This window comes from Delphinapterus leucas, chromosome 3, assembly GCF_059928025.1.
Source record: "Delphinapterus leucas isolate spDelLeu-1000000601 "Yukka" chromosome 3, BTC_Dleu_Yukka2, whole genome shotgun sequence".
Lineage (NCBI taxonomy): Eukaryota > Metazoa > Chordata > Mammalia > Artiodactyla > Monodontidae > Delphinapterus > Delphinapterus leucas.
In genome coordinates, this window is record NC_143131.1 from 47,652,929 (window position 1) to 47,679,865 (window position 26,937).

Sequence of the window (26,937 nt, forward strand, 5' to 3'; positions counted from 1 at the left end):
CCCGTTCTGTGGAAATGATGAGGGGTGAAGCCCTCCCTGGCCAGTGGGCTGGGACACACCAGCCCTCTCCTTTATCTATGGCACCTTCAGCAGTTTCCAGTGAATGGAACCTGGCTGTGAAGATCTGGAGAAACACAGACTCTATGAAGTGTGGCTGAAAAGTAAAAAGGACTCCTAGAGATTAGACCATTTCCACCCCATAGAATTCAGAGGAAGTTATCTCTTTCAAAGTATCAACTGGGAAAACGTATGTGTGTGTGTGTGTGTGTGTGTGTGTGTGTGTGTGTGTGTGTGTATGCTTATTCCATATATTGCCATCACTCTAATGATGTGACACTCTGTCTTGGAACTGCTTTCAGAGTCCACATTATACTTCTCTCAAATGCCTCAAAATTGTCTCATCCCTTGGAATGGCTACATTTTTAGAATTAGCCTCATCCAGGCTAATCTGATATCTTATTTGGTGACTAAGGTTGGTAATCATATTGGAAATAATATTTTTGGTCAAAAGTGAAGCATGACGGTAAACCAATAAGATGGCTTTTTCTTGTATGGCCTGTAAACTGTCTCTAAAGCCATTCCCCCAATGCTTTTAGCCATGGCAGCAGGGCGAAAAAAGTGTACGGTGTACAAAGATGACAACTTTGAGGATCAGCATGAATGACACAACCAGACACTGTGACAAAATGTTTACATAGATTGTCCTGTATGTTCCTCAAGATCAGGAAAGTATTATCACAATTATTATTGTTGTTGTTATTATTCAACACTTTTAACAGAAAAGACTCACAGCGTTTGAGGAACTTTTCTAAGGTCACAATGTGGGTCAGCAGGTGAGCCAGCAATGAAACCCAGACCTCCCAACTTCTGAGCCCTGCTCTTAGTCCTCTATGTACGTTCTGACTTGTACATCAAACAAGCAAACAAAACATACAACATTTTGAATTTTTTTTACAAAATTACAACCTGCTGGAAGAGAAAACCTAGATCTCTTTCCACATAAACAATTTAAAAGAGCACAGTCAGTGACAGAAGCAGCATCTTAGAGACCGTCTGTCACATCTTCCTCAACTGAGGTCTCAGTTCCCCGACCCATCATCTGTTATTTTCCTCCTCAGTGATTCCGAAAACCTTTCGTTTACTACTCTCGCTCCTCTACATGCTTGTGTTGCTAAGCTTTCCCTAAGTTCCTCAAGTGGTTTCCCAGACTTTTTCCAGTCTCTAAGCTAAATGACACTGTAGACAGCCTCCTGGCTCTCTCGGAAAACGATCTCAGCCTGATCAATTTCCTCCTTCCTCCCTTTCTTCCTACTTTCCTTATTTTATCAACTCATTTATCTACTCATTTACAAACCCTCTGTTTTCTATTTACTTAATGCTTTCCGTCATTCAACAGAACACATTTTATCTTTCTAAATGCCACAAACCTCTAGGATAACGGTCGCTCGGGGGAGGTATCTTATACCTCATTGGGTCCTGAGAGCCCAAGCACAGTCTTTCACATCCAAGTGACTGAATGAGTGAAGGAGCAAACCCATTAATGAAGTTCTCCACATGGACAATTCAGTGTGCAATATGCAAATACCAGGAACATGCCCGAAAAAAAAAAAAAAAAAAAGACATGAACATCCATTTGTTTTGCTAGGCAGGTAGAAGAAAACAGTCCAGTGAATTAGAAACGCTTTCAGAGTGCCAACAGGGCCGAAAAAGAACCACAAAAGAGAAGATAGCGCACTAAAAAGCACTGGATATGTAGACATCAGAAATATCTAGAGGAAGTGCGTTTGGGGCACAGAGAGCTGGGGAATGTCATGGCTAGAACTGGTACCCAAGCAAATGATAATGGAGATGAAAAGCCTACGGTGAGTCTATGCACAAAGAGAAGATGAATATCACCCCATGATAGAAACTGTTATCTCAGGGGTTAACAGTGACTGGTCCTAGAAGCAAGGTGAGCACAGAGGCTCAAGCACTGCCCTATGCTGAACCTTCTTACATCCTCACTGCTCACACACACTGTGGGGTCCTTTCCTTGTTGATGCTGCTGCCCTGGGCGCTGTCACACAGGCACTTCAGAGGAGTCAGGAAGAGAACTGTGAGAATTGAAGGCTTGAGGAATTCTACCCCACAAGCAAAAGTCCTTTCCTTAGCTTATAAAACTGATTCCTTTGGGTTTCCCGAAGGGTTGCTCTGTATCCACAGATCTAATCCATCCTCCGTCGTACCCTCCATTCATACATGTTCCGTAATAGACAACGTAGGTTCATTTTCTGCTGTCTCTTCTCAGAAAGAAAGAAAGAAAGAAAAAGAAAGAAAGAAAGAAAGAAAGAAAGAAAAAGAATAACTTTGGGGAGAAGATGTCAGCAGGTTGTGTGTGTTTCTGTGCATGGATCAATACATTTTAAGGGAGGGAAGCCTCTAGGTTCTGCTTTTTTTTTTTTGCGGTATGCGGGCCTCTCACTGTTGTGGCCTCTTCCATTGCGGAGCACAGGCTCCGGATACGCAGGCTCAGTGGCCACGGCTCACGGGCCCATCCGCTCTGCGGCATGTGGGATCTTCCCGGACCGGGGCACGAACCCGTGTCCCCTGCATCGGCAGGCAGACTCTCAACCACTGCGCCACCAGGGAAGCCCTAGGTTCTGCTTTTGAGTCATACTTAATCTACACTTTGTCATTTGAAGCTATATATTGAATTATCATAAGATTTAAAAGAGATTATGCATGTAGAGTGATATCAAATGTCAGAAAATGTTAATTTTTATTAATATTAGCATTAATAATAGATCCAATTTTTAAAAAAGCATTTTCTGAGATAGTGAAAGAAAGAATGCTGTGAGAGAAATCCTCATTTATTCATAGAGTTAAATAACTCAGTGTAACACTCAACTAGGAAAATTTGGGAAATTAGACCCAAAGGAATTTTCATTGTTTTGCCCTACCACAGTCTTGTATTTGAGTGTGCCCAGGGGAATACTTTTTAAGGCATACATGGGTGGGAAGCCCTTTGTGGATAAAGGGAGTGACTTAAGAATGCAGCTTTTGTTGTTTCTTTCTCTCTTTCTTTCTTTCTTTTTTTTTTAAAGGAAACTTGGTACAGTGTGTGAGAAGACAAAAAGAATACAGTTACTAAACATAACATTTCCCAAACTCACTCCCACCCTCATACGCAAACACGGACATGATACTTCATTTTCTTCTAGGAGAGGGGCAAGCTGGCCTAATTAAAATCTGTATACATTTGGAGAGATAAGAGGGATGATGGGCCAGTTGATGATGACCATGATGACGAGGATGGCACAGATAATAACGTCACCTTGTATTTCCTTTGCTAATCGCAAAGCACCTCACACATATTATCTTGTTTATCCTAGGCTGCGTTGTTTGTTGGATGGGGGTGTGGGTGTCACTATATACATTTTCCAGAAAGACAATGATTTTCCAACAACTTTCCAGCAACGCAATGTCAACACTGTCCAGAGCAGCACTCTTGCCTATTTCATTCAGTATCCGATTATTCTCCCAAATTTGGCTGATTCGTTAATTTGGAGCACTTGTTGAGAATATAGATCCTGAGACTTATCCCAAAGATTTTGTTCTGCACTGTCTTGGAATCTGTTTTTTCGTGTTTATTTTCAAGGATCCCTTGGGGGTTCCTTAGATCAGGCAGGTTGGGGAAATGTTGCATTTTTCTAACTCGAGGTGGTGAGGAAGGGATACAGGCTGAAGGGGACTTTGGTGACTTTAATGCCTCTATTTTCATGGTAGCTTTTCTGATCGACTGGAGGATAATAGAGCTGTCTTGTCATAAGCTCAATAACCACCATGAGTGCTGCCCTATCCAAGGCATATTATTATCTGAAAATACAGTGAATGCTCACTGGGGCACAATAATATTGAAAGGTCATTTGGCAGTGTCTCATTAGTACCTTTTCTAGTGAGGAGAGGCAAACAGAAATCTTGATCTGAGAGATAGTTACAAGTTTGTCACCAGATTCTATGTAAAATGGGCCTTTGCTAGTTACCAGTCAACATCCAAAAATGTCTTAAATTAAATACAATATACATAATTAAAATACATGAAATGTGTGGGTATTGCTTACTTAGAACTTTAACATATATTCTTTAAATTAGGTGCACTTTTCTACATTATAAAATTTTTCTCATGAATAAGTTATTTAAATTTTTTTATTATGGAATTTTTGATACTTAAATAGAACTCACATATTATTTAGCACTTGGGTTGTTTTCAGTCTCTTGTACAAACGCACAATGCTGTGATGAACACCTGTGTGTATGACTTCATTTTTCTCTTATTTTCCCTCACTTCTCAATCTAATCACCCACCAAGCTTTCTCAACTCTCTGAAAAGACTTGCGAATCCATTTCCTCATCTCCACCCCCAATACCACCACCCCAGTTCAGGTTCACATGACCTTCAGTGGGTACTTGGCCTGTAACGGCCTTTGGATGAGTATGAGGCTGCCGCTTGTCTCTCTTCCTTTCAATCTGTTTTCTATGCAGCTTCCAACATTGTCATTCTAACATATGTACTTGTTCCTCTGCTTAGAAATGACTGGTGATTTTCCATTGCCCGTAAAATATAGTCCACTGTTATTTACACTGACTTCTAATGCTCTTCATGCTAGTGCCTTAATCTATGCTTGGAGATCATGTTCTGTTGCTCCCATACACTTTGAACTCTTTTTGTTCTTTACTGTCTCCAGTCCCCTGAGCTGAACCAGCACTCACTGTTGTTGGTCCCTTGGCGTGAGGTGCTCTCCTTCTAACCATATGGAGAACTCCACCTTCTTCTAAGTTCAGCAGGGAGCTTCCCCTAGGCAGAATCACTTGCCCTCTCCTTCAAATACATATATGTATTTGAATTTGCTTCAGTCGTGGCACTCAGCTTGTTAATTATTCCTGGTTCCGTTCGGTGTCCCCATGTGACTTCCTTGAAGCCAGCAGTCACCTTTTACTCATCTTTTTATTTCCAACACCTACCTTTTTGCATGCCACATATAAGGTACACAGAAAATATTTGTTGAACAAATGTATACTAATGATAATAGTAATAATAATAATAAAATTGAAGCAATAATGATAGTTAACATTGTTGAGTACATTCTGGGTACCAAGCACTATGCTAATCACTGACTTAGAATTTACTGATTAGAAAATGAAAGCTTAGAGAATTTACGTAAATTGACCAAGATCACATAGCTAGTAAGAGGAAAGTTGGGTTTTCAGTCTATGTGGTTTCACTCATAACCTTTTTGCTGTTCTGACTCAATGAATATGCAGTTTTGTTTAATTGTTTCAATTAAAGTTATAACAAAATACCCAGAGCAGGTATTCAGGCAACACAGTTACAATTAAATTATATTTTCCCATGATTGTGACATTCACTTGTTTTCTTACTGTTTAGAAAACCAAATATAACTTTAATCAATTCCTGGTCCAAAAGTGATTGTCAGACCTGGTCTTTTTACAAATTAACAGAGATAACTCTACTTATTTAGTGAAAGCATAAGAAGGCAAAACAAGTTAGCCTATAAGGAAGAAAACAGGCTTTGACCCTCTGAAAGATCATAAATTTAAGTAACAAGTAGTCATACTCCATGCACTTAAGCAAATCTTTTAGTTCAATGTTTTTCCCAGAGAGGTCTTTTTAATGTGGGGATTTTTGTAAAAGTAAACTCCTCTGGCTCAAAAAATTTAGAATACTCCGCATTCATCAGATGTATTACATATAAAAGTAAAACAAGCAAAAAACTCCCCACAAAAGCCAATGTCTAACACTCACATGCACAATTTTTACTTTTTATTAAAGCTATTAAGCATAACGTGTAGTCAGCATTCTTCAATCACATCCCTAAAAGAGCTAACTGAGCACCCATCCTCTGCAATCACTAGAGCCTTGCCACAGTCTTTGCTCTTGTTAAAAGAAAGGAGGAAAAGAGCTGCATGATGAAGCTGGCGCCTCCTAGTGGCTGATGAAGAGGGTGAGGCTTCCAGGGCAATGGCTGGGTCTTCGTCCTCCTCCCACACCCGCTGCCCTAACATACATTTTTACTTCGATGTCCCCTCAGCCCTTACGTATTGCTCTCACTGAGATCTCTTTTGCCTTCTTCAGCGGCTCGTGCTTCCAACTACTATATATATATATATATATATATATATATATATATATATATATTTCTTTTCACGTTATGTACACGAGTTGTTTTTATCACACACACACACACACACACACACACACACACACACGCACGCGCATGCGCACATTTAAAAGGCAAACCTACATAAGTCACTAGCATTGCTATTGTCACATAAAGTAGTTGTTTAGTTTCCTTTCTTTAGTGGCACAAAGTGTTAAGTGATTAGTCCTGGTAATAACAAAATAACTGTTCCAGTTAAAAATCTTTGCTTTTTTTTTTTTCTTCAATGGATTTTAGAAACTGCTTTGTGCTTTAGAAGAACAATAAACAAACAAGAGTAAGTGTCTTATTGTATTCTGACTAACTAGTATATTTGGATAGTTTACTTTTTAAATCCTCTGCTTACCAACTGATTAAATTCTATTGAAAATGCACTCTTTTTTTTTTTTTTTAAAGGAGTTAGGAATATTCAGGGCAAGAAATATGAGTGGAGATATACCAAAATTTTTTTTGGACTAAAACTACTTTTGCGTTATTTTACGCTTGTCCCTGCACTCCCTCTACAGGTAAAGAGGAGGCAATTGAACTAGTTTTATTGCATGGATAGAAGTTGTATTTTCTCCTTAGTCTGCCAATCTTTACTTATCTGAGGGCCTCTAAGATATAGGCTGTGGATATAATAAAAATAGCTCTAAATACAGAGACCTGTCCAGTGAGAAATCGGGACAGGATATTTTCAATTTTTTGGGTCCATATACAAAGAAAATCCAATGTTATATCTATTACCCAGAAATCAATATCCTGTAAGATTTCTTTCACTTTCTCCAAAACATATACTTCCATGGTGGGTCTGAAGGCTACCCTAATTTGATGGATAATTTTATAGGGTTATGTATAAGAAGGATCCTAGACTTGGCAAAAAGGAGTCCTGCATTTATTCCTGGCTCTGCCTCTAAGTAGCATTTTCTCTCACTAGGTCTCAGTTTTCTCATCTTTAAAATAGAGAAGTTTAAATAAATTTTCTCTCAGTTACATTCTCACATGAAAATCCTCAGTTTAAATATGATTAAATAAAGGGACAGAAAATATGTAAGTAACAAACATTGTAAAGTGATATCGTGGAGACGTGACAAGGTCTCATGAGATGGCCACAGAACTCTTTTCTTGAGTGAATATCATTTGAAAATGAAATGCTCAAGAGAACCAATTGTGCCCCCAAAGACATGGCTCTACACCCAAACCAGGGCTCAGTGTCACAACGCAGGTATGGCTTGGGCAGCTCTGACTCTTTGCTGCCCTCTCATGTTTCAACACACGCTTTAGTTCTGCTCTTCACCATCCGCTAAGGAACTATGCACGTGAGCCTTGCACTAAGTACAGGGATTCCGAAAAATGCCCCATCATTACCGTCTGCAAACAAAATCATGAATGAAGTGCACGAGTAAAGCTGACACATCATCAAGGTCCTCCTCTACGCTACCCGTTTTTAAAATAGCTTTAGGAACAACAACAAAATGTCAGGCAAGGAGGAGGGTTGTAGGAAGAAACACTTGGTGAGTTACTCATGACAGGCTTCTGTTCCTCATCTAACTTACCTCCTTGAATTCCTGCAACAGCACTGAGAGGAGCTCCTATCTCCATTTTTCAAACGAGGGAATAAAACGAATGAGAGATACAGGGTTTGCACTCAGGCCCCAAATGCCACACGCCAGTCTTTTTGTTATAGCACACTAAAGAACAAAGAGCCATTTAGCAGGAAGGCTCTTTTCTAAATGCACATTTGGAAACTTCATTTTTTAAAAAATTGTTAAATCGTTGTAGAGCTATGTATTTATGTATTATGTATAGAAATAAAATCTGGCAACTAACTAACATGCTTTAGCCCTAATGATATAAAATCAAACTTTCCTGGCTTTAACACATGTCAAATGGAATAACCTCTAAGGGGGAAAAGAGTAGTCTAAGTTCTATGGGAGCAAGTTTTAGAAGGTGTAGTGTGACAGAGAGAGAGAGTTAAAGTTCTCAACTCTTCTTTTATAAAACTCAAGAAGTTGACTTATGGAGAGTTAATTTTCTGTCTTCAAAGTTCTGTGACTCAAAAATAAGTTCTTCAACTTTGAAAATAATCCTGAACAATAGTTTATCATCCACACCACAAAGGCACCAATGCCTGTGGCTGTGATGAGAGGCCGGGATACAGTGCTGGGAGCAATTAGAGGCCCCACTTACAACAGGCACAAAGGAAGTGTGTGCATTTTGACCATTCTGGGGGGGATCCATAACTTGTACTCCTCTGACCTTGCCAGTTTGTCTTTCACTCTTCCCTTTCCTTTTCTCATCTCTCTGGCCTGTTCTTTCCATCACCCCTAGTTACATACAGCATGAATCCTAAAAACAAAAACGAATAAAAACAACAACAAAGCAAAATAAAATGATGCACTGAGTGCTTACTCTATGCTAAGAGCATTGTACAAATGAACTCATTTATTTGGCAATAACTGTATGAAGTATGATCGCTGTTTTGTAAATGGGAAAACAGGCAGAGATAGGCTATGTAACCTGCCCAGAGCCACACAGCTATCATGATAGAACATGGCTTGAATTCTGGACATGCAGAGCAGCTTCCCGCCCCCTGCCCCCCAATTCCAGGAGCGCCCTGTCAGTGCTGTTCTATGGAGCTGCCCTCCAGAGGCGCCTGGTGCTGTCCACCACAGCGGCCTTTTGGACCAAACATGAACTTACCTGCATACTACACTGTTCCTCTAGAACCTAAGAAAAATTTCTAAGAAGGCCAAGTTCCTCTTCAAGCGTGCCCCACTGACTCTTTTTAACACTCTTCTCCACTGCACTCACTTGCCAGGGAGCAAACTTGGAGTTAAATCCTGAGCAGTCAGCTGCTGAGGGCAGGAATTCACAAGCACCACCTTTTCTGTATGTCTGAAGTCTCCCATTGAAGTCTCAACCACTACTGTTTTCATGATTTATGGTTTTAAGGGCATACTTTTTCAGAATGAGCTCAGAGAGAGGAATGTCCCTTGCTATTGCCCTCATTCCCTCACCCCCTCATCTGACTTTTTCACCTTGGTTTGCTATTCTTGGGCAAGGAAAAAGGCTTCCATTCACAAGTCATTTAATTTCCTGTTGTGCTTTGGGATGAACACAGCCGCACAAAGCCCTTAATGACAGTTAATTAGTTTCCCTTCCTAAATAAGATATTTCTAGAGCCTCACTGTCCCCAGGCCTCAGGTCAAGATCATGTGGGTACAAATGAGGCCATATCAGCCCAGATTTCTGTGGCTCACAGTCCCCTCTGGTATTGCTTCCGGGCCTCAGCACTACGTGAAATTTCTGGGAGCTTCGACGGGGCCTCTCATGTGTGTTCAAGGCCAAGTCTGAGCCCTCTGAGTGCAGCTACTCCTTCTTTAATCAGTGCCAGACGTTGGCCAGGGTGGCCGGACAGCTGCCCTGACCACGGAGCACCCACCACCTCCTGGTGGACACAACAGCCTCCACTGGTACCTGCAGCTCTTCTGGTAGGATGCTCTGTGGGGCTGGCTCATATGTGACCTCAAGCTACAAGCTTTCAGGGAGCAAAATAGCACGGAGTTCTGCACAAACTGATGTCAGAGGAGTCTTACTTATTGCAAAGATAAAGGGGGTGACGGTCTCCCTCTTTATATGGGTCAGGTCTAGTGCTGGGAGCAGGGCTGGGGACCAGGTTCCATGTGGTCTCTCTCATTAGAGGCCCCAGGTAGATTTGGGCTCTTTCATATTAAATTGGGGTTTCTGAAGAAGAAATCTGTTACTCAAAGAACTTACTTTAATCTGTAGGAATTTCAATTATTGTTCATCTCTTGACCAATGCCAAGAAGAAAATGGGTAAATCATACATAAGAGTATGAAATGGCAGTTGAAAATCATCACCAATAAGATCCTGATAGATACACGTGGAAAAGAGAACCAATAATGTAATAGTCAGTGGAACACAAGTCCCATTTGAAAGGCATTCAGGAAAGACCAACATTAACTGCTGTCCCAGAATCACTTTGATGTGGTGACCACAAAGGAGCCCAGTTGAAAGGTCCTGACTGGACATGATGAAGTTAACTTTCAAGCAAAGTAGAGTCACTGATAATGTAATAATGAGCTCCTCTGCATATTACGAGCTGGAGTCCCAGGAAGACACTTGAATCAAGTGAAGTATTGGTCTAGTTTGGAGAATATGTTAATTGTCTTCTGGTAATAATTTTAGAAAACATGGGTTTTCTTCTCCAGGCAATTATCTTAATGAATCAATTGGGGTTTCAAGAAATGATCAAATGAGTTCAATTTGGTTTCAGGTTTAGCAAAATGAGATCATCTGTTCTGTTTTTGGCTCAGCTGAGGTCAAGCCCCATGTCTAAAATAGACTAATAGGAATCGGAGTAATTTTATTCTTCTGACCTCTACGCCCCTCATCCTTCCATCCACTTCTCTTCCCCAAACATCTGTTCTTTTGATCTCATTGAACTTTTCTGTGTTGTAAAATTACTTCTTCTCTCCTCTCCCAGACTGAATTTAATCTCAACTCTCTGGGTCCAAATCAGGAGTACTGGAATGGTGTTCCTTCCTACACACAACTGGGAAATTCATTAACCAAGAAGGTATCTTTTATTTATGCTTTGACTTTCATTCGACCAAGCTACCATATATTAACATCATGCTGAAAACACAAGCTCGGAAACATGGTCAGCATTTCGAAGGTAATGCTATCTCTCAAAATACAAATGCCCAGAGCAACACTCAACCGAGTAAGAGCAAAAATTTAACTTGTTTTAAAAAAATGGCACATCAGTTAAGTTTTTCCAATAGGTTAAATGGACAGCTTGTGAGATCAGTGAGAGAAATGATAATATAGAGAAGAAAGGATTAATTTCTTCAAGATTTTAGAATTGCAGAAAAAACTGGTGCTAATAAGGTTGAATCTTGGAAAATATGCCTTTTTCCTAGATGTGAGAAGAATAATCTCTCAGGTCCTTCTTACCTGTTAGGGTGGCTTTGTTGATGGATGGTTGGTTGCACATGGGTGATCTTCTGACAAAGAGAGAAAAATACAGAGCTGTAAATATATGATACTTTGTTGGTCTGAGGACTCTCTGAGTCATTTCAGATATGCCATTTAAATTTAAGGATTATTTTTAAGTTAGGACATGCAAATGAAGATTTCTTTCAGACTAGCCAGTCAAGTTCCTAGGTACCCTTTGATCACGTGTCAAAAAAAAAAGCTAAATCACATGGTGATAGACTCTGGGGTAAATAAAGCTGATGTAAATGTCACAGAGACAAGAGAGAAGAGGAAGTCCTTATTGATTGACCGTATTCAATTAAGCCCGGGCTTACAGAGCAAACACAGACTTTCTGAACTTGAAAAAGCAGTCAGTCTACAATTGGTTTCTCTAATACAGTGTTAAGAAACTTTTATTTTTGGCATAAATTCTCACGATTGCCTATACATTATCAGAAGTGAATGACTCCTTGTAAACTATATTGCACTTTGAGAAGCTATTGTACTTCAACTTTTTCCTTTCTATTTTCTTATATCAAGAAACATCTCTGATCCATTTGTTAGAGAGGTATATTAACGATGGGTCCAAATAGATGCCAAAGAGACTTTAGAAACACTATAAACTAAAGGTGCTTAAACCAATTCTATTTTGTATTCTCTAATTTTTCAGATGTTGGCGAAGTTTCACACGATGATTATAAACCCCTTGGGGTAAAAAAAAAAAACCAAAAAAACACCCCATGCTATTTGATTAACTTGTATTCCCTGCAGAGCCCAGCACAATGTATCCACTGCTTAATCAATTATGTTGAAGAAAATATCATTTATGGAATCTCCATTAAATTTTTTTGAAATTTTTTATAAAGTTGTTACTTACAATTGAAAGCTCTTAAAATTAGTGATCTTTAAGAAAATTTTAGAAAATAGATACATTCAAGGGTGTCTGAAAAATGTTTGTTTTCATTTCTGGGGGTTGTCTGTTTTGGTACTTCTAGTAGTGGCTAACACTTTAATAAGGACTTACTGTGTGTCCGATGCTGTGCTAAATGAGCACGTTAGATGAATTATCTCATTTAATCCCTCATAACAAACCTTAAGGCAGGCAGACTCATGGTTCCCATTTTACCAATGAGGAAAACACAAGCTTTGGAAATGTAAATCACTTCTTCAAAGTTAGAAAGCTGAGATTTGAACTAAAGCAATGTGATTCTAGGGCCTGCACTACTGCTATGTTGCCTTATTTTTAGGCTGCTTTCGTGGAACCTGTGCAGATGGCAGGTTCCTGCAGAGCCCTGGTCCAATCTGCCTTCCTGAGATGATGAATCTCTTAGCAGGGCTGGAAGATACATGGGGAAAGCAGTCTGGTACTTTTTAAATTCCCACTGCCTTGGTATCAGTCAGCATCTGGCTCTGTCTTATTGCTCTTAAATTTACTGATATCAGTTTGGGACTGAAAATTTGCATTTGATTGAAAATGCACCAAAATTTACTTCTGAGTTATTTCAGTTTTTATTATGAAATAAAATGGGGGAATTTGAAACTTAACTAATGCTTTATAAAAAAGAAAGGTTAATGTTTAAAACTGCTACTCTGAAATAGTTTTGGTCTATATACTAATAGATGTCTACTTGCTGAGAGTTTATCATTCAAATCATTTATATAATGATTACTCCTTTTTAGTCCTTGCTCTGTGAAAATTTAGAAAGCATTTATTTTGTCTAGGAAAGGCATCAAAGAAATATTTTTAAACTTTTCTATAGTTTTGTAAACCACATCATGGACTTGTTTCTTATTATCTTCTTTTGATTTCAATCCTACAACGGGCACTTGGGAACTTGATATTTCAACAAGTAACGACAAGCAGAAAATATCAATCATTTGATCCATGGCTACAGTGATAAATCAGTTAATAAAGAATGAGCCCGAACTCACTTCTGGAATGGAAAATCTCAAGGGCAAGGAAGAGCAAGGGGACAGGAACCAGCAGCGAGTTAGCAAAAGTCAGCCACGTGCAAGTGAACACCTTCAGGGCTCAGGGCTTCAGATGCATCCTTCTAGGCTCCTTTCTTGTAGTAAATAGTAAAGGTGGATCATGCAAGCTAGCATATGCCTTCCACAAAATCCAGCGGTGAGCTTGGGAGTGTTCTAGTGGCACTGTGAGTACGCTGCGGGGGAATTCTGGCTCCCTGGGGTCATCACGTGATGCACCATTTTGCTATCCACATCCATTTTGCTATCACTGAACAGAACAGAGTTTATCTGTGTGTAGATTGAGTCCTACTACTCTGATACCTGAAAAGGCTGATTGGGTTTGAATCAGTAAAGGAGGTACAAATCTGTACCGACCAAAAGAGAGACCACAAACACCTGTACTTAGGGTCTGCCAGATAATGCTGTTTGGTTAGACTTCACCCAGGGCATTATAAAGCAGGTCAAGTTCAGGCATAAAGTATGATTTTCTACCCTCCTCTAGATGCTCTTTTCCATTTTAATCTGTTTTGTCCCTGTAGGTCAGCTGAAAACCTCTGTCTCATATAGAATGGGCCTCAGATCATCTCTTTGGGGACAGAAAGGCCAGCCAGATGCCTTCACACCTGCTGAACAACGATGTGTCTGCCACAGGTAGAGACGCTGCTACACAAGTGACCAAGTCTGAAGGAAGCATAAAAGGAATTCATTATAAAAGTTTTGTCCACCTTTCAAAGACAAAAATCTCAATCTCATGGACAAAAGTTGAGGCTAAAAAAGTTTGTAAGGGACACCAGTAATTTCATTTCTCTTGCAGGGTTGAGACTTTCCAAAGAGGAGGTGACTATACCTAGGAGCTACCAAATGCCGAAAGCCCCAAAGGGGCGATTGAACGTGGAAGATGTGTTTGGTTATGAACAAACAGCTTGAAGCCCATGCTCAGGTTTCCCATTCTGCATCCTGGCGTCACCCCTCTAGCCAGTTTGCTGCACGTGCAGAGTGATGATGCTGTGCTGGGTATTACACTAGGCACCGGGAATTCAAATGTGGACTGGATACGACCTCTGCTCTCTGGGAACTGACATTCTTAAGACAAGCAAATAGGTAACTGGACACTGAGAGAAACATGCTAAAGCAGGGGTTAAGGACAGGATGCAATCAGATGGCAATGGAAAAGCATACCACCCAGGTTGGGGCCTGTGGGTGTGCATGCATGTTGGGTGTTAGTCAGAGACAGTGCCCCAAATGAAATTATATTTAAGCTGTAACCTAAAGAATGAATTACAATTAGCCCAGTGGATGAGGAGGGGAAGAAGAAGGTGAGAAATGCTCAGGCTAAGGGAACAGGACTGCAAAATTTCATTACCTGCAACACACGACAGTCAACTGACACCTCTGGGTTCCATTCCAATTATTTGCATTGTGGCATTTATATTGATTTTTTTTTAAAAAAAAAAACCTTGTTCTATCACAAGAAGTATGTGCATAATGGCCAGAGCTTTTTTTAATCATGGAAAATGTGAATTTGGGAGGTAGACTCTATTATTATGGGATGGAAAGTTTAGATTTTTTTCATGTGTTCTTTAAGAAGTAGTAATTACAACAAAATTTTATATGCTTAGATAAGTTCAAATAAATTTCTATTCACTGTCCTCTTAATATTGATTTAAAGAAATGGTTTTGGGCTTCCCTGGTGGTGCAGTGGTTGAGAGTCTGCCTGCCGATGCAGGGGACACGGGTTCGTGCCCCGGTCCAGGAAGATCCCACACGCCGCACGGAGCGACTGGGCCTGTGGGCCAAGGCCGCTGAGCCTGCGCGTCCGGAGCCTGTGCTCCTCAACGGGAGAGGCCACAGCAGTGAGAGGCTCACGTACCGCAAAAAAAAAAAAAAAAAAAAAAAAAAATGAAATGGTTTTATTTCTGGAAAATTCTTCAGAGTTGATATTTTAAAGATAATATTGTATTATTCATAATAGATTGTCAAAATTATGGCATTTGAATAATCAGTTTTCCATTTAATCTTAGAAAATTAATTTTCTTTTTTTCATTTTCCATCTTTATTAGGACCCCCAAATTATAGTTATTTTCCATCTGAGCTTTCTCTCTCAAATGCTTCCCCTGTTAGCCCATAAATCCCCATCTTGTTAACTCTTCCATGCTGCTGCCGATCTGAGTCAGTAACAGCAAGAGAATTAGAGATCTTCCCTATGATATGACACTTCTCCAAGTAATGGTTGTCTTAGAAGTAAGAGGATAACTTTGGGTTTACTTCAAAGCTTGATGACGTTATTTGCCCATGGTGAATTTATGAATTAAGCCAAACCTATAAAGTTACCCTGAGTGTAAATAACTGGGCAGAGGACTGATCCTGCCAGGTGATTTCTGACAGATGGAATCACCATATTTATTTGCCATCCTGATTCATTTCTGTTATGAGAACCATCACTACAAAGTATTTACAGAAAGTTAACAGGACTTCATATGACTTAGTGTAAATGGTTAGACAGCATGGCAATGATTCAGAGAAATCTAATACACTGCCTTGAGTTCAATCAAATGGAAAAAACACTATAAAAAGTTCAGCCAGAAGGAGGGGGGAAAAATGAATAACTTACTTGCTAGGTGCTCGGTCTTGCAAATTAGTCAACGCAGCAAAGTTGTTCCGTACAGTTCGCAGGCTGGCCAAGACCTACAACAAAAATGATTCTTTAAACTTCTTGAAATAAGGCCCTCTTTAATGCACTATGAAGTGGTTTGGTGATTTTTAAAAATGGTTTGTTAAGTGAAAATTTGATATTGCTTGCGACTTAGTTTCATATAGCACTGAAGAATCTCCCAGCACCTGGTAAAGTTTACACGGATCCATTTGAAAGCCAGAGAGGCCAGACTTAAGGATTTTCCAGATATTTCTCCTCATCGTCTATGAATATGGTGACAATAGCAGCAGTTTCCACAGTATTCCTGGATTCCCCAGCCACTAAAACAGTATCCCAGGCAATATGGATAGCGTGCTGTTGCATTTTATGCATATTTGAAATAGCATAATATAAAATATTAATAAAGTCTCACTATAGGGGCAAAATGTCAAACAAAATTACCCCCAAGTTCTCTTCAAACGTTCACCAATGATGCCATAATCTTGAAATTGGCAAACAAAGTAAATTTTAAATTGTTTTTTCACCTTTGCCACATGGTTATTCTAGCTGGTAAACAGATTCTTTTCTTCGTTAAGGTTATCTGAATCATGAATTACATGGTCTCAAATAAAGTGAGACTGTCCTGTATGTGCACAGTGCCTGGCCCACAGAGGACACTCAAGAAAAATTTGTTGAATAAATGAATACATAGACACAACATATCTACATACACAAGGCTGGACCAATAGGTCCCACTATCTCTGATAGCCCCTCCTTTTTCTAATTCTAGTGAAACTATAAAGTGGCAAAAGAATCGAAAGACTAGGAGAGAAAAGTGACAAGAGCACTGTCTCCTTCTGCCCCCCTCACTTTCTCCTAGAATGGACAAGTCTCCCCCAGGGTGGAGCCTATATTAGGTGAGGTTATGGGTCATCTGGGTGACAGCGACAATGTTAAGTTTACCTAAAACACAGATTTCAGATGTCTTATTAGGTACCAATAACACCCCAGACTGCCTAGTTCTGTTATATAGTCAATGTGTGAACTTAGACAAGGTGCATCATCTCTCTGACCCTTAGTTTCTCATCTGTACACCAGGATAGTGACATCTACCTCACAGGGTTGCTGTGAAAATGAGATTAAATGACAGTTTCGGTGCCAAGAACAGTGCCTGGCAAACAGAAGGCACTCAGTGAATATTAGCCCATTATGGCAACATTCCATTTAATGATTTGGCGTGCGCACAGGGAATTCACTTAATGCCTATAACTGACAATATGCTGGTGGCAGTGGGAGCAGGGCAAATTCTTTATAATTGCTCCAAGGGTTCCAGAGCTGATTCCAGAATTTTGTCATTTGGCACTGACCTAGACTAAAGTCAGCCTAAATTTTGTTTTAAGACAAAATGTCTCAGACATTTTTGAAACTGGCATTAATTCTTCTAAGTCACTGGGATACTGTTTATGCCCTGGGACAGTGACCTACAGCATTATCCCCTGAAGGAGTTAATGGTGTTTCCTAAGGTGCCAACCACGATTAACTCAGTCACTGGAAAAATCTGGCTCATTATCACATATAAACAACTCACATTGCCGAAAGGTCACGCTGCCTATGATGGAGTATTCAAATAGCCAACTGCTGACATCAAACCACGATGTCTTTTATTAGGCATGAAATCTTGAGTGATGCAGAAAGAAATCTGACAAATCATGCAGGCTGAATTTACGCTTTAAGAATTGAATATCAAATACACTAATAAAGCATTTTAAATAAGATTATTGTACCCCCTGCTCGATCCTTATTCTAGGCAAAAATTTAACCTCAGGATTCAGAGAACTTTATTTTAATAAATTATAGTAAGTGCACTGCATCTGACAGCTGGGCAAACAGAAATAGTAGCGCAGGTAATTCATGTTCTCTGCTCATTTGAAAGGAAGCATTACTTCATGAAAGATCTATTCCACTTGCTTTTCTGGATACAGGTTTTTGCCTCTGTGATAATAAAGATATTAAATTAGATGATTTTATTTTGGTTTTTAATTTAAATTTAATTTTTAAATTTTATATTTACATAATCTCTATCCCCACATGGTACAGAATTTAAGCAAAAGTAGACTGTTTCTTTCTCAACAACAAAGACAAAAGCAAAATTATTGTGATTTCTGAGAGGAGGCAGATAGATGAAATCAGGGAAGGACACTCAGGGCATTAAAATCTTGGCACTATTCTATTTCTTAAACTGTTGACTTGAGTACTATTCTTTATATTTTAGAAAGTCACTAGATAGCTTCTCTTATATGGATGAAATATTTCAAAATAGAAAGTGAAGAAAGAAATTTCCCTTTCAGCCCCTTCTCCATTCAGCTGCCTGTGCCCTCTCCTCATTGACTTTTAGATTGTCTCCTAAATTTCACTTTTACAAACACTGCTGCAGTAAATAACCTTGCAGCTACGTCATTCCCTACGTATGCAAGTATTACATTGTTGTTTTTGTGGTAGGACAAATAATATTTTATACATGTTAAGTATTAACTATTCTCGCCTGCACTATGACACATGATACTGGCAAGAAGTGTAAATAAAAGTCTCAACCAAATGTCATAAGGGGGTGTCGCCCTAGGCCGAGTTGAGTGATCCTGGGTGACCACATCCCAAAGGCACTGTGTTAGTCTTTTCTGTTCCCGCCTGCACTGTAGGACACAAAGAGTGAGGCATCTACTACTACAGGCTGTGGGGAAGAACTAAAAACAGTTTTACACAAGCCCCTTAGTTAGGGTTCAATCTTTCTTCGCTTTTGTTACAGGGCAGCTCTCACCCTTCTTGAATCCAACCCTCTAAGAGCTATAGTCAGGGCTCTGATGCTCCTATAATTTTCTTCACTCTTTAATGCTTGCTACCCAAAAAGGTCCCTGAGGTTTTCTCCCACACAGCTCAACCGTTAGAAAACGAAGGTCATTTCTTTCTCTTCTGCCCCTCCGAGCCAAAGTATAATCAGTCAAGGTCAAAATACATTGGGAATGAGGAGAAATAATACACTTTAGGAAAGAAATGACGACATTGTTATGGAAGACTTTTGCACAGAGTTGTACTGGTCTGTGAGAGGGATTAAATGCTATTTGCACACACTAATCTCAGATGTTCTTAGGTATTCCTAAACATTTATTAACCAATAAGATTCACTGAAAATGGCAGGAAAATGTGGACTTCATTAAAAAGTTAAACATCTGAACACACTAGCCTAAAAGAAATGTGTACGTATATAATAATAAATTCTTATAAAGATTTGAAGAGGAGACTGCTTTAAAAAAAAAGATGTGGCAATAACATCCGTGTTAAAAAAAAAAATCCTGCTTAAAAAATAACCAAAAAAAACAAAAACAAAGAAACAAATTGTTGTGAGGATTGTTTTTGATTCCAAATACACTTTACGCCACTAGATGGCACTAAAACACAGACCATGAGTTGCCACAGGCCTTGGGTCGGGTGGGGTGGGAGGGGCTGAGGAGGGAGAAAGAACTCCTTGCCTTGGTTTTACCTCCAGAAAAACCTGGAGCCAAATTATGATTATTTACAAGACAACGAGGTCATTTTGATAGAAAACCTCTTTCCAAGTTACGTTTTGGTTAAACCATATGAACTTGCTGTTTCTGTATGTCAGCAAAGGTTGAATATTGATAGTTTCGTATAGTTCAACTCCCAAAGTACTTAGATTCCTAGAACATGCTACTGAAATTTATTTTAATGAAGGATAAAAAAAACCTAACAGGTATAAGCAACTGAAATGTGATGAGTTTCTTCTTTCTTAGGCCGGCAGGGAGAGCCTGCTGGATTCAATGATGAGGCCACAAGATTCCTGTTTCTGGGTGAAATGGGGAAGAGGCACGCAAGGGCATTTTTATAAAATTGACAATGTCCAATTACCAAGGAACAGTAACGTGCTACAGGGTTAATAACCACTGCATTTTCCCTAAAATTATCCTACGTGCTGTATTTTGGTAAGAGTAAAGGTGAAATGACTTGCTTGTTCCTACCCTGTATTTTTAAATCAGGCATATCTGCTCAGTCTGAACGACGTGAAGGTCTCTCCAAGGATCCAGGATAATACTTGGATATTTCCTACCTTTTCCTTAACCAAAGATTCCACTTCTTTTATTGCACACCTCCAGAGGAGGATTCTAGTTGACTTAGAGTTTTACAAGGTAGTCACAAATGATGCAACACAAATAATGGGACAGGTGGGGCTGAAGGCAACTGACTACAAAGCAGGGTTCCCTACATTTCATCAGTGTTGTGCCTCCTTGGTCCCCTCAAGAACTCTGGCCAGATTGTGACTACACCCTTGGGAGGAAAAGGCCACCTGCCGACTGGCATCAGGTGACACGGCATCATTCCCGTCAACACTTACCCTAAGGGAATACCCAAACCAAAAGACTTTGACCCAAACACAGGAGAATAGTTCAAAATGGAAACCAATAAAATATTTATTTTCCTGGGGATCAAAAGGATTCTGAGCTTGTAGGGGAAAACATAAGAAATTGGAAGCGGAAAAGTGTTTAGGTTGAACACCAGCAAGAATTTCTAACCCTGGCAGTGTTTTAGACTTGGGAATAGAATATGGAGGGGTATTGTAGGATCTTGTATTGTAGGATCTTTGCTGAAGATTACGTCTGTGCACGATGCTTCAGCCCTGTCCACCAAAGTGGAATATGACCTTGCACGTCTTCCTAAATTCTCTCGTAACTTACGATTTTATTCTCTTAGCTTCACAGTAAACTGGGACTGGGAAACAACAGGGAGGGATCTTTTCGTGTTTTGGAGATGAAGGCAAGCATAAAGAAATGAGTTCTCAAGAGGAGGCAGAAGATAAGATGGGCTTGGGAAGAGACTTTGACCAGTTTAGAGTGGGAGGCCCATTTTAAAGAATTATGGGAAGGAAATTAGGCACAGAAAAATAAACCGAAAGGGAGAGAAAGTAAAATGTCCATAGTAGTTATTTTGGGGTTTGGAGTTATAGGAAATTTTCTTTTTCTTCCTTCTGCTTATATTTCTTTTCTATGCAAAAGATTTTATTTTGAAAGCAGTATGGCTTTTTCACCAGAATGATCTAGAGTGAAGTTCCAAACCCCAAAGCATGCTGGGGAAAGGGGGGAATTCTTTGGCCTATTTGAACACTTCCCTGAGTGACCTGTCTAATGTCCACTGTCTTCTGTCCATTGGTATATTTGACCAAATAATGTTGGTATCAATTCAAGTGAAATAAACATCTTACAGCTTAAGCATTATAATATTTAGCATTAAATGGTGAATACTCCAGCCTGTATTAAAAATTTGAGGAGTTACTGGTTAGGTCAATGAAATAAGTTAGTGGTGCCCAATCGGGCTGAAGAGAAGGCCATAGACAACTGCCACTAACTGGGCCTTCTTTCTTACCTGCTTCCCCAAAGATACTCTATCAAAATTGTTCAGGGTTAAACAGGCTTTTAAAAAAAATTCTAGTAGAGCTTTCTAGGTCATATACCCTAGTAAAAGGCCACTTGTGAAAACTGGGATGAAGCCACTGAAAAAGAATCTGCAGCCTCTGGGGCAATAACCACCTTCTATAAGGTGTCATGAGTCATTAAGCTAATCATAAACAAACTTTCCTAAGTAGATTCCAGGATTATTTTCAGGCATCGTATATGCTTACAAATTACACAGAGCTGGTTTTATTCAAAGTTCCAATTTCAAGGGCATTACGTATATATCTTATTTATTTAAACAGTTCACTAACACAGACTAAATGATATTTGACATATATATATTTCTCAGTATACTGAAATTCTATTAGTTTTTTGGAGATTGTAAGTACACTAAAAAAAATGCCTAATTATGTAAAAGACTAGATTTCCTTAGAATTTAAGGCTGCTAATAGCAAGGTTCAAGTCAAATTTATTGACCGGTTAGTTGGAGATTCATACATACTACCTGAAGTAAGATGATAAGGTATCATATACAGATTATTTTTTTCCATATTTTTCTATATATTTTTCTTACAACAATACCTAGAGATTTTAGTTAGAAGCAAGAATAATAAACTAAATAAACTCAAGTTGGAATGATTGTTTCTCCATTTGGTGATGGTCATTTATATATTATTTTGTCTGATTTATTCTGTCTACTGAGAGCTCTATATGTAAGAGCTCTGAGCTCTTAGATATAAAGTTATGGGTCCTCAATAGCAACCAATTAAAAGTCCTTAGCTTCGTAAGATTTGCTATCACAAAATACGATGAAAACATATGATTGTAAATGTTTTGAACATAGAAATATAGATATTAGAAAGAACTAATGATATCCAGCAAAACTTGAAGCAAATGAGACATTAACCTTCTAAAAGGATGGTGGTTGCATTCTATCTTTAATTGTCTGCATCAATGAAAAAGATCACTATATACTTTGCTATTTACTGACTCATTAAAATTTTGGTCTAAATTATAGCAATTAAAAAATTTCAGGAAATTTGAAAAAGTGGAAGAGTCATACATAATACTGCTATCCAAACCCTGCCATTATGCATTTTTTAAAAACAATGCGTATTATGACGTTTTGGAGATGAAAGAACCCTTACTGATAACAACACAAAATTCAGTAAGTATTTTATTTTCTAGAAATTGTGCTGAGCGTTTTACAAGCTTGGTACTATTTCAGTCTCTTGACAATGTTATGAGGTGAGTAGTCTTGTAAGTGTCATTTCACAGAGGAGGAAACCAGGCTTGCCCAAGTTCAGTCAGTTGTCCAAGTTCATTCGTTTAGCAAGAGTAGATGATGGGCTTTGACTGGGCCCTGACTATCTTAATCCAGCTGAGTCCCCAATTTTACCAATTGGAAAAAAGAAGTCTTAGGCAAGTTAAGTGAGTTGCTCAAGGCAGTAGAGCTAGTTTTGATGTAGCCTTGATTATGATTTTTTTAACCCTCTAGATCACTTGTATTCCAATAGTTAACACTTCCTATTAACAGTCAGTGTTGGCTTTAAACATGCTTCATGCCCCAGGTTGAATCAGTTTTATCCCATTCTATCCATAGTCTGTCCATACCAGTGGCTCTCAACTTTTCCTCAGAAAATACTGGGGCCTTAAAAAATTACAGGTGTTTGGGTCCAACCCCCAGATTTTTGGATTCAATTGATCAGAGGTGCAGCATGGGATAAAATCTTTCTAGATGATTCTAATGCGTAGCTAGAGTTGAGAAGCACTGGTCTGTACAAAGAATATTGGGTTATCAACCAATCAAAATTCTTTAGATGGTTTTTTTCACCTTCTAGCATTTCTGTCATGTGGTTAAAGTATTTTCATGATGTGTATACCTAAAAGGAATAAATAAACACAAATATGTCACTCAGTTAAATCTATGGACAAATAACGTGTTTAAAAAAAGAGTAAATAAAGCATCAGGTTGAAGTGGAAGATGGAATTTCAGGAACTGATCATGCACGTAATTATACTAAATGTAACTTAATCCATGATATAGCTTTCCTCTTTTAGTGCTTATGTCAGTTAAGGAAATGTGGTCCCATTTAAGTATGTCACTTGGGTAATTTTTAATTTGAAGCAAAGATACTCATTGGATCTATGGGTTTATAGGAAACAGACCAATATGGCGAAGGTCACATTCTCTAGCATGGCTTTTAAATTACTGGAATGAACCACAGAATTTGTATTTGTACTTGTGTTTGATTTAGAATGAAATTAAGAACCGAAACTAACCCCCACAATTAAATTTTCAGATGAGTGAGAAACCTGTCCATTCAGCAAGCTGGGCTTACCTGTGCAAAGGGAGTCACAATCAGGTCATCTCCATGTCTGAAAAACAAACCAAAGCCCACGTTAGATGGCACTGATCACTCTAGGACCACTTTCAAGCAATATTAAATAGTAAGTTTCTCATTCATAAATCCCCACAGAGAATTACAGTAATTCCATCCTTATTCTTCAACACATGTTCTTCTCAGTCATGGGCGTGAAGATGTGTCTTCTGGGATGTTAACAATTGTCCAGTTCCCTGGGTGAAAAGAGGGGCTTCTTGATCATCAACCAAGGTCACTGGCACTTATTATGCACACGGGATATATAACAGTAGAAACGGAGTTCCAGCAGCGGGGCCTGAGTTTTACTCTTTGCTGCTTATGGTAAGTATTACTGAAGGGTGCTGTGGAAGGAGCCAGCAATGGCAATGGCTCTGGTGAGAGGTCCCTGGACCATCTAACGTTGGAAGGTGATGAGCATCAGGTGCTCTGCATCATCATGTGTGAGCCTTGGATGGGCTCGGAACTGTGGATGACATAAGACTGCGTCATACTCTAATAAAAACCAGTGAAACTTTTCATCTGACTCACGTCCCAGCCGCCGTAGTTACGGGGGAATGTTATCCCGTGTGTGCTGTTGTTACAGCAGCCTCAGTGACACTGTGCCGAGGATGCAGGAGCAAGGTGTCAGCAGTGACGTGTCTTGGAGGGACAGGGAGAGGCAAGGAAAGTTGTGAACATTCTGCTTGGAAGAAAGTAAGAAACCCAGGCCCAGAGTTCTTTCGTGGTGTTTCTTAGTATGAATAGTTCATGAGAAGGATTTCCAAACTTTCCACGGGATATTTCTTGATCTAGCTAGCTGGAACTCTTTAATCAAAAGGGAATGGAATTATTCTACACAGAGCTTCCCGACATGACCCTAACTGAGAACATTGCAACTAAATGGTTCACTCACTCAGAAACAATTCTGGAAAGGGCTTGAGTGACCTACAACAGCACTCATGAAATATGCTTCAGCACAGGCAGCGTATGGATGACGTTAGTAAATGGATTGCTGCCAATAATTAGACCAGTTGTTAAGGTCATCATCAAATTACACAGAGATCTTGAAATTCAAAGTTGGGAAAAATAAAGCAGAAAAGGGGTGGAACACACTCTAAAGGAAACGTGTGTTATTTTGCACCCTCTTCGTTCCACAGTTACATTTCTGAGGGGCACTGCTCTTTGGAGAGATCATTCAGAGAGCCAAAATTTAACTAATACAAAATCTAGATATTTTCCCGAGGTACAGTCTTTTCTTCCATTTTATTCTTTATAATTTCCCGACTACAAAGTTTATTTTCTAAGAACTTAGTCATCTTGGCCAAGGCACAGTATCATTCTGAAATCAATCCCTGGAAATAAGTCTTTTAATTTTTCACATGAATTACACTGGACTTGAATCACTCTAAACTGAAAAGCATGTGCATGTGTATTAAAACACTTAATTCTATCTTTGGTTGTATTTCATTCCCAAGCACTATAAAATATTTATTTAGAATATACAATATTTAGGGTAATTTATCAGTCTTGTTTCTTTCCATGTCAAAGCATAAAGAAAATTAGTTATAATTTTAGTGATGGAAATATTTCACTCTTGACTTACCCAGAAATTGTTTTTGCCAAATATCTCAAGACCGTCTCATTTTAGTCACAGTAGAATTATTTCTAGCAATTCAGTGGCAAATGTCCTCAATAAATAACCTATCCTTTTCTTTTCAAAATTATGTAAGGTTTAAATTATCTCTGAATAGGGACTTCCCTGGTGGCACAGAGGTTAAGAATTTGCCTGCCAAAGCAGGGGACACAGGTTCGAGCCCTGGTCTGGGAAGATCCCACATGCCATGGAGCAGCTAAGCCTGTGCGTCACAACTACGGAGCTGCGAGCCACAAATACTGAAGCCTGCGCGCCTAGAGCCCGTGCCATGAGAAGCCCGTGCACCGCAACGAGTCGCCGCAACTAGAGAAAGCCCGCACGCAGCGACGGAGACCCGACGCGGCCAAACATGCTTACATAAATAAATTTTTCAAAAAAAATACATTATCTCTGAATATATACCGAATGTATAATGACAGAATCTTTGTCCAAGCCTTTGTCGGTAGCCTGCCCTCGAGGCCATGGGCTGAACTGGAGCCACCCACTCTGGCCCCTGGGGCAGGGGCAGCCTCTCCCCTCCCTCAAAGAGAAGCTTGCGGAGTTCTGAGCCTGCACTGCTGGCCACTGGAGGTGGGGATAGGAGGCTCAGTACAGTGGCACACCACTGAACTTCCTGTTCTTCCAGGGAGGGATGACAATAGAACTACTCCCTATGCCTCTGGCCATCCTTCCGCTACTTTTGTATTATTTACTACAGTGCTTTCATTTCTACCCTCATTCTTTCTGTAATAAGAAGCCAGAAACACTGGCAAGAAACTGAAAGAGAGAAATCAAAAAGCAAACCCTCACAGACATCTCACTGGGATCCAGAAACTGTTTAAGCACTTAAATGGGGAAAAGCCTCTTGCCCTCTTGCAAAATAAACTCAACCAACAGCAGCGCCTGAAAATACCGTTTTGTAACCTAGTTCATTTCAAGATTGTGTTTGAAACACACGAGGCAACAACCTTTCCACGCTTTATTATTACCAAACCAGCAGTTAATTAGAAGAAAGTTTATACTTTATTGAGAGAAGATTTCTGATCCTACGAAGCTGTGAAAAGCATTAGAGGCCACAAAGTATCTGCTGCTTCTGAATATCACACCTTGCAAATTTCAGGATGGTAAGTGGCTGGATGAACTAGTGCTCTGAAGAGGCGCCACGGTCTGAGGCTTACTTCCTGAATGTTGTGCAAACTTTTTGATCTTCTGTGCTTCACTCTCCCTGGCTATAAAACCAGAAAGACATTCTCCTCTGGAGTTTGTCAGTAGGATTAAGGAAATGATAAACATACAGATAGTGGTATTTTGAAATCCTGGTGTCTTTCTTCCCTTAGACTCAAAACTATCACCCATCCATCACCATCTCTGATCCACCTCTTTTAAAATTAGAGAGTCATTAGAGAACAAGGATGTTATTTTTAATATGCACATAAAAATGCTACTGGGAGCCCAACACAAAAAATGCATTTAGAAGCATAAAAATGCTTCCGGGAGCCCTGTTTGACAACACCCAGGAATTAGCCCCAGGAGGAACTTTTCTGCTCACCACTCTTTACTCCCATGTTCACAGAAGTACAGACATAGAAAATAAACAAACAAATACATACACAATGTACTTGATCTTGTAAGAGCGAACATTTATACATATACTGAATATAAAACACATATTAACTG

The 26,937-nt window shown here is 39.4% G+C and overlaps 1 protein-coding gene across 8 annotated transcripts in view; it reads right to left on the reverse strand.

Annotated features, from left to right (window-relative positions):
- The window catches only part of PDE4D (phosphodiesterase 4D), a 1,204,091-nt gene that overhangs the window by 180,802 nt on the left and 996,352 nt on the right, over positions 1–26,937 (reverse strand). For all 8 annotated transcript variants that reach the window (XM_089908363.1, XM_089908364.1, XM_089908362.1 and 5 more), the window contains 3 exons: positions 23,607–23,643; positions 15,785–15,858; positions 11,182–11,231 (listed from right to left, as the gene is read on the reverse strand). In XM_089908363.1, the coding sequence (XP_089764489.1) occupies positions 11,182–11,231; positions 15,785–15,858; positions 23,607–23,643 (161 nt within the window). The remainder of the gene's footprint in view (positions 1–11,181; positions 11,232–15,784; positions 15,859–23,606; positions 23,644–26,937) is intronic.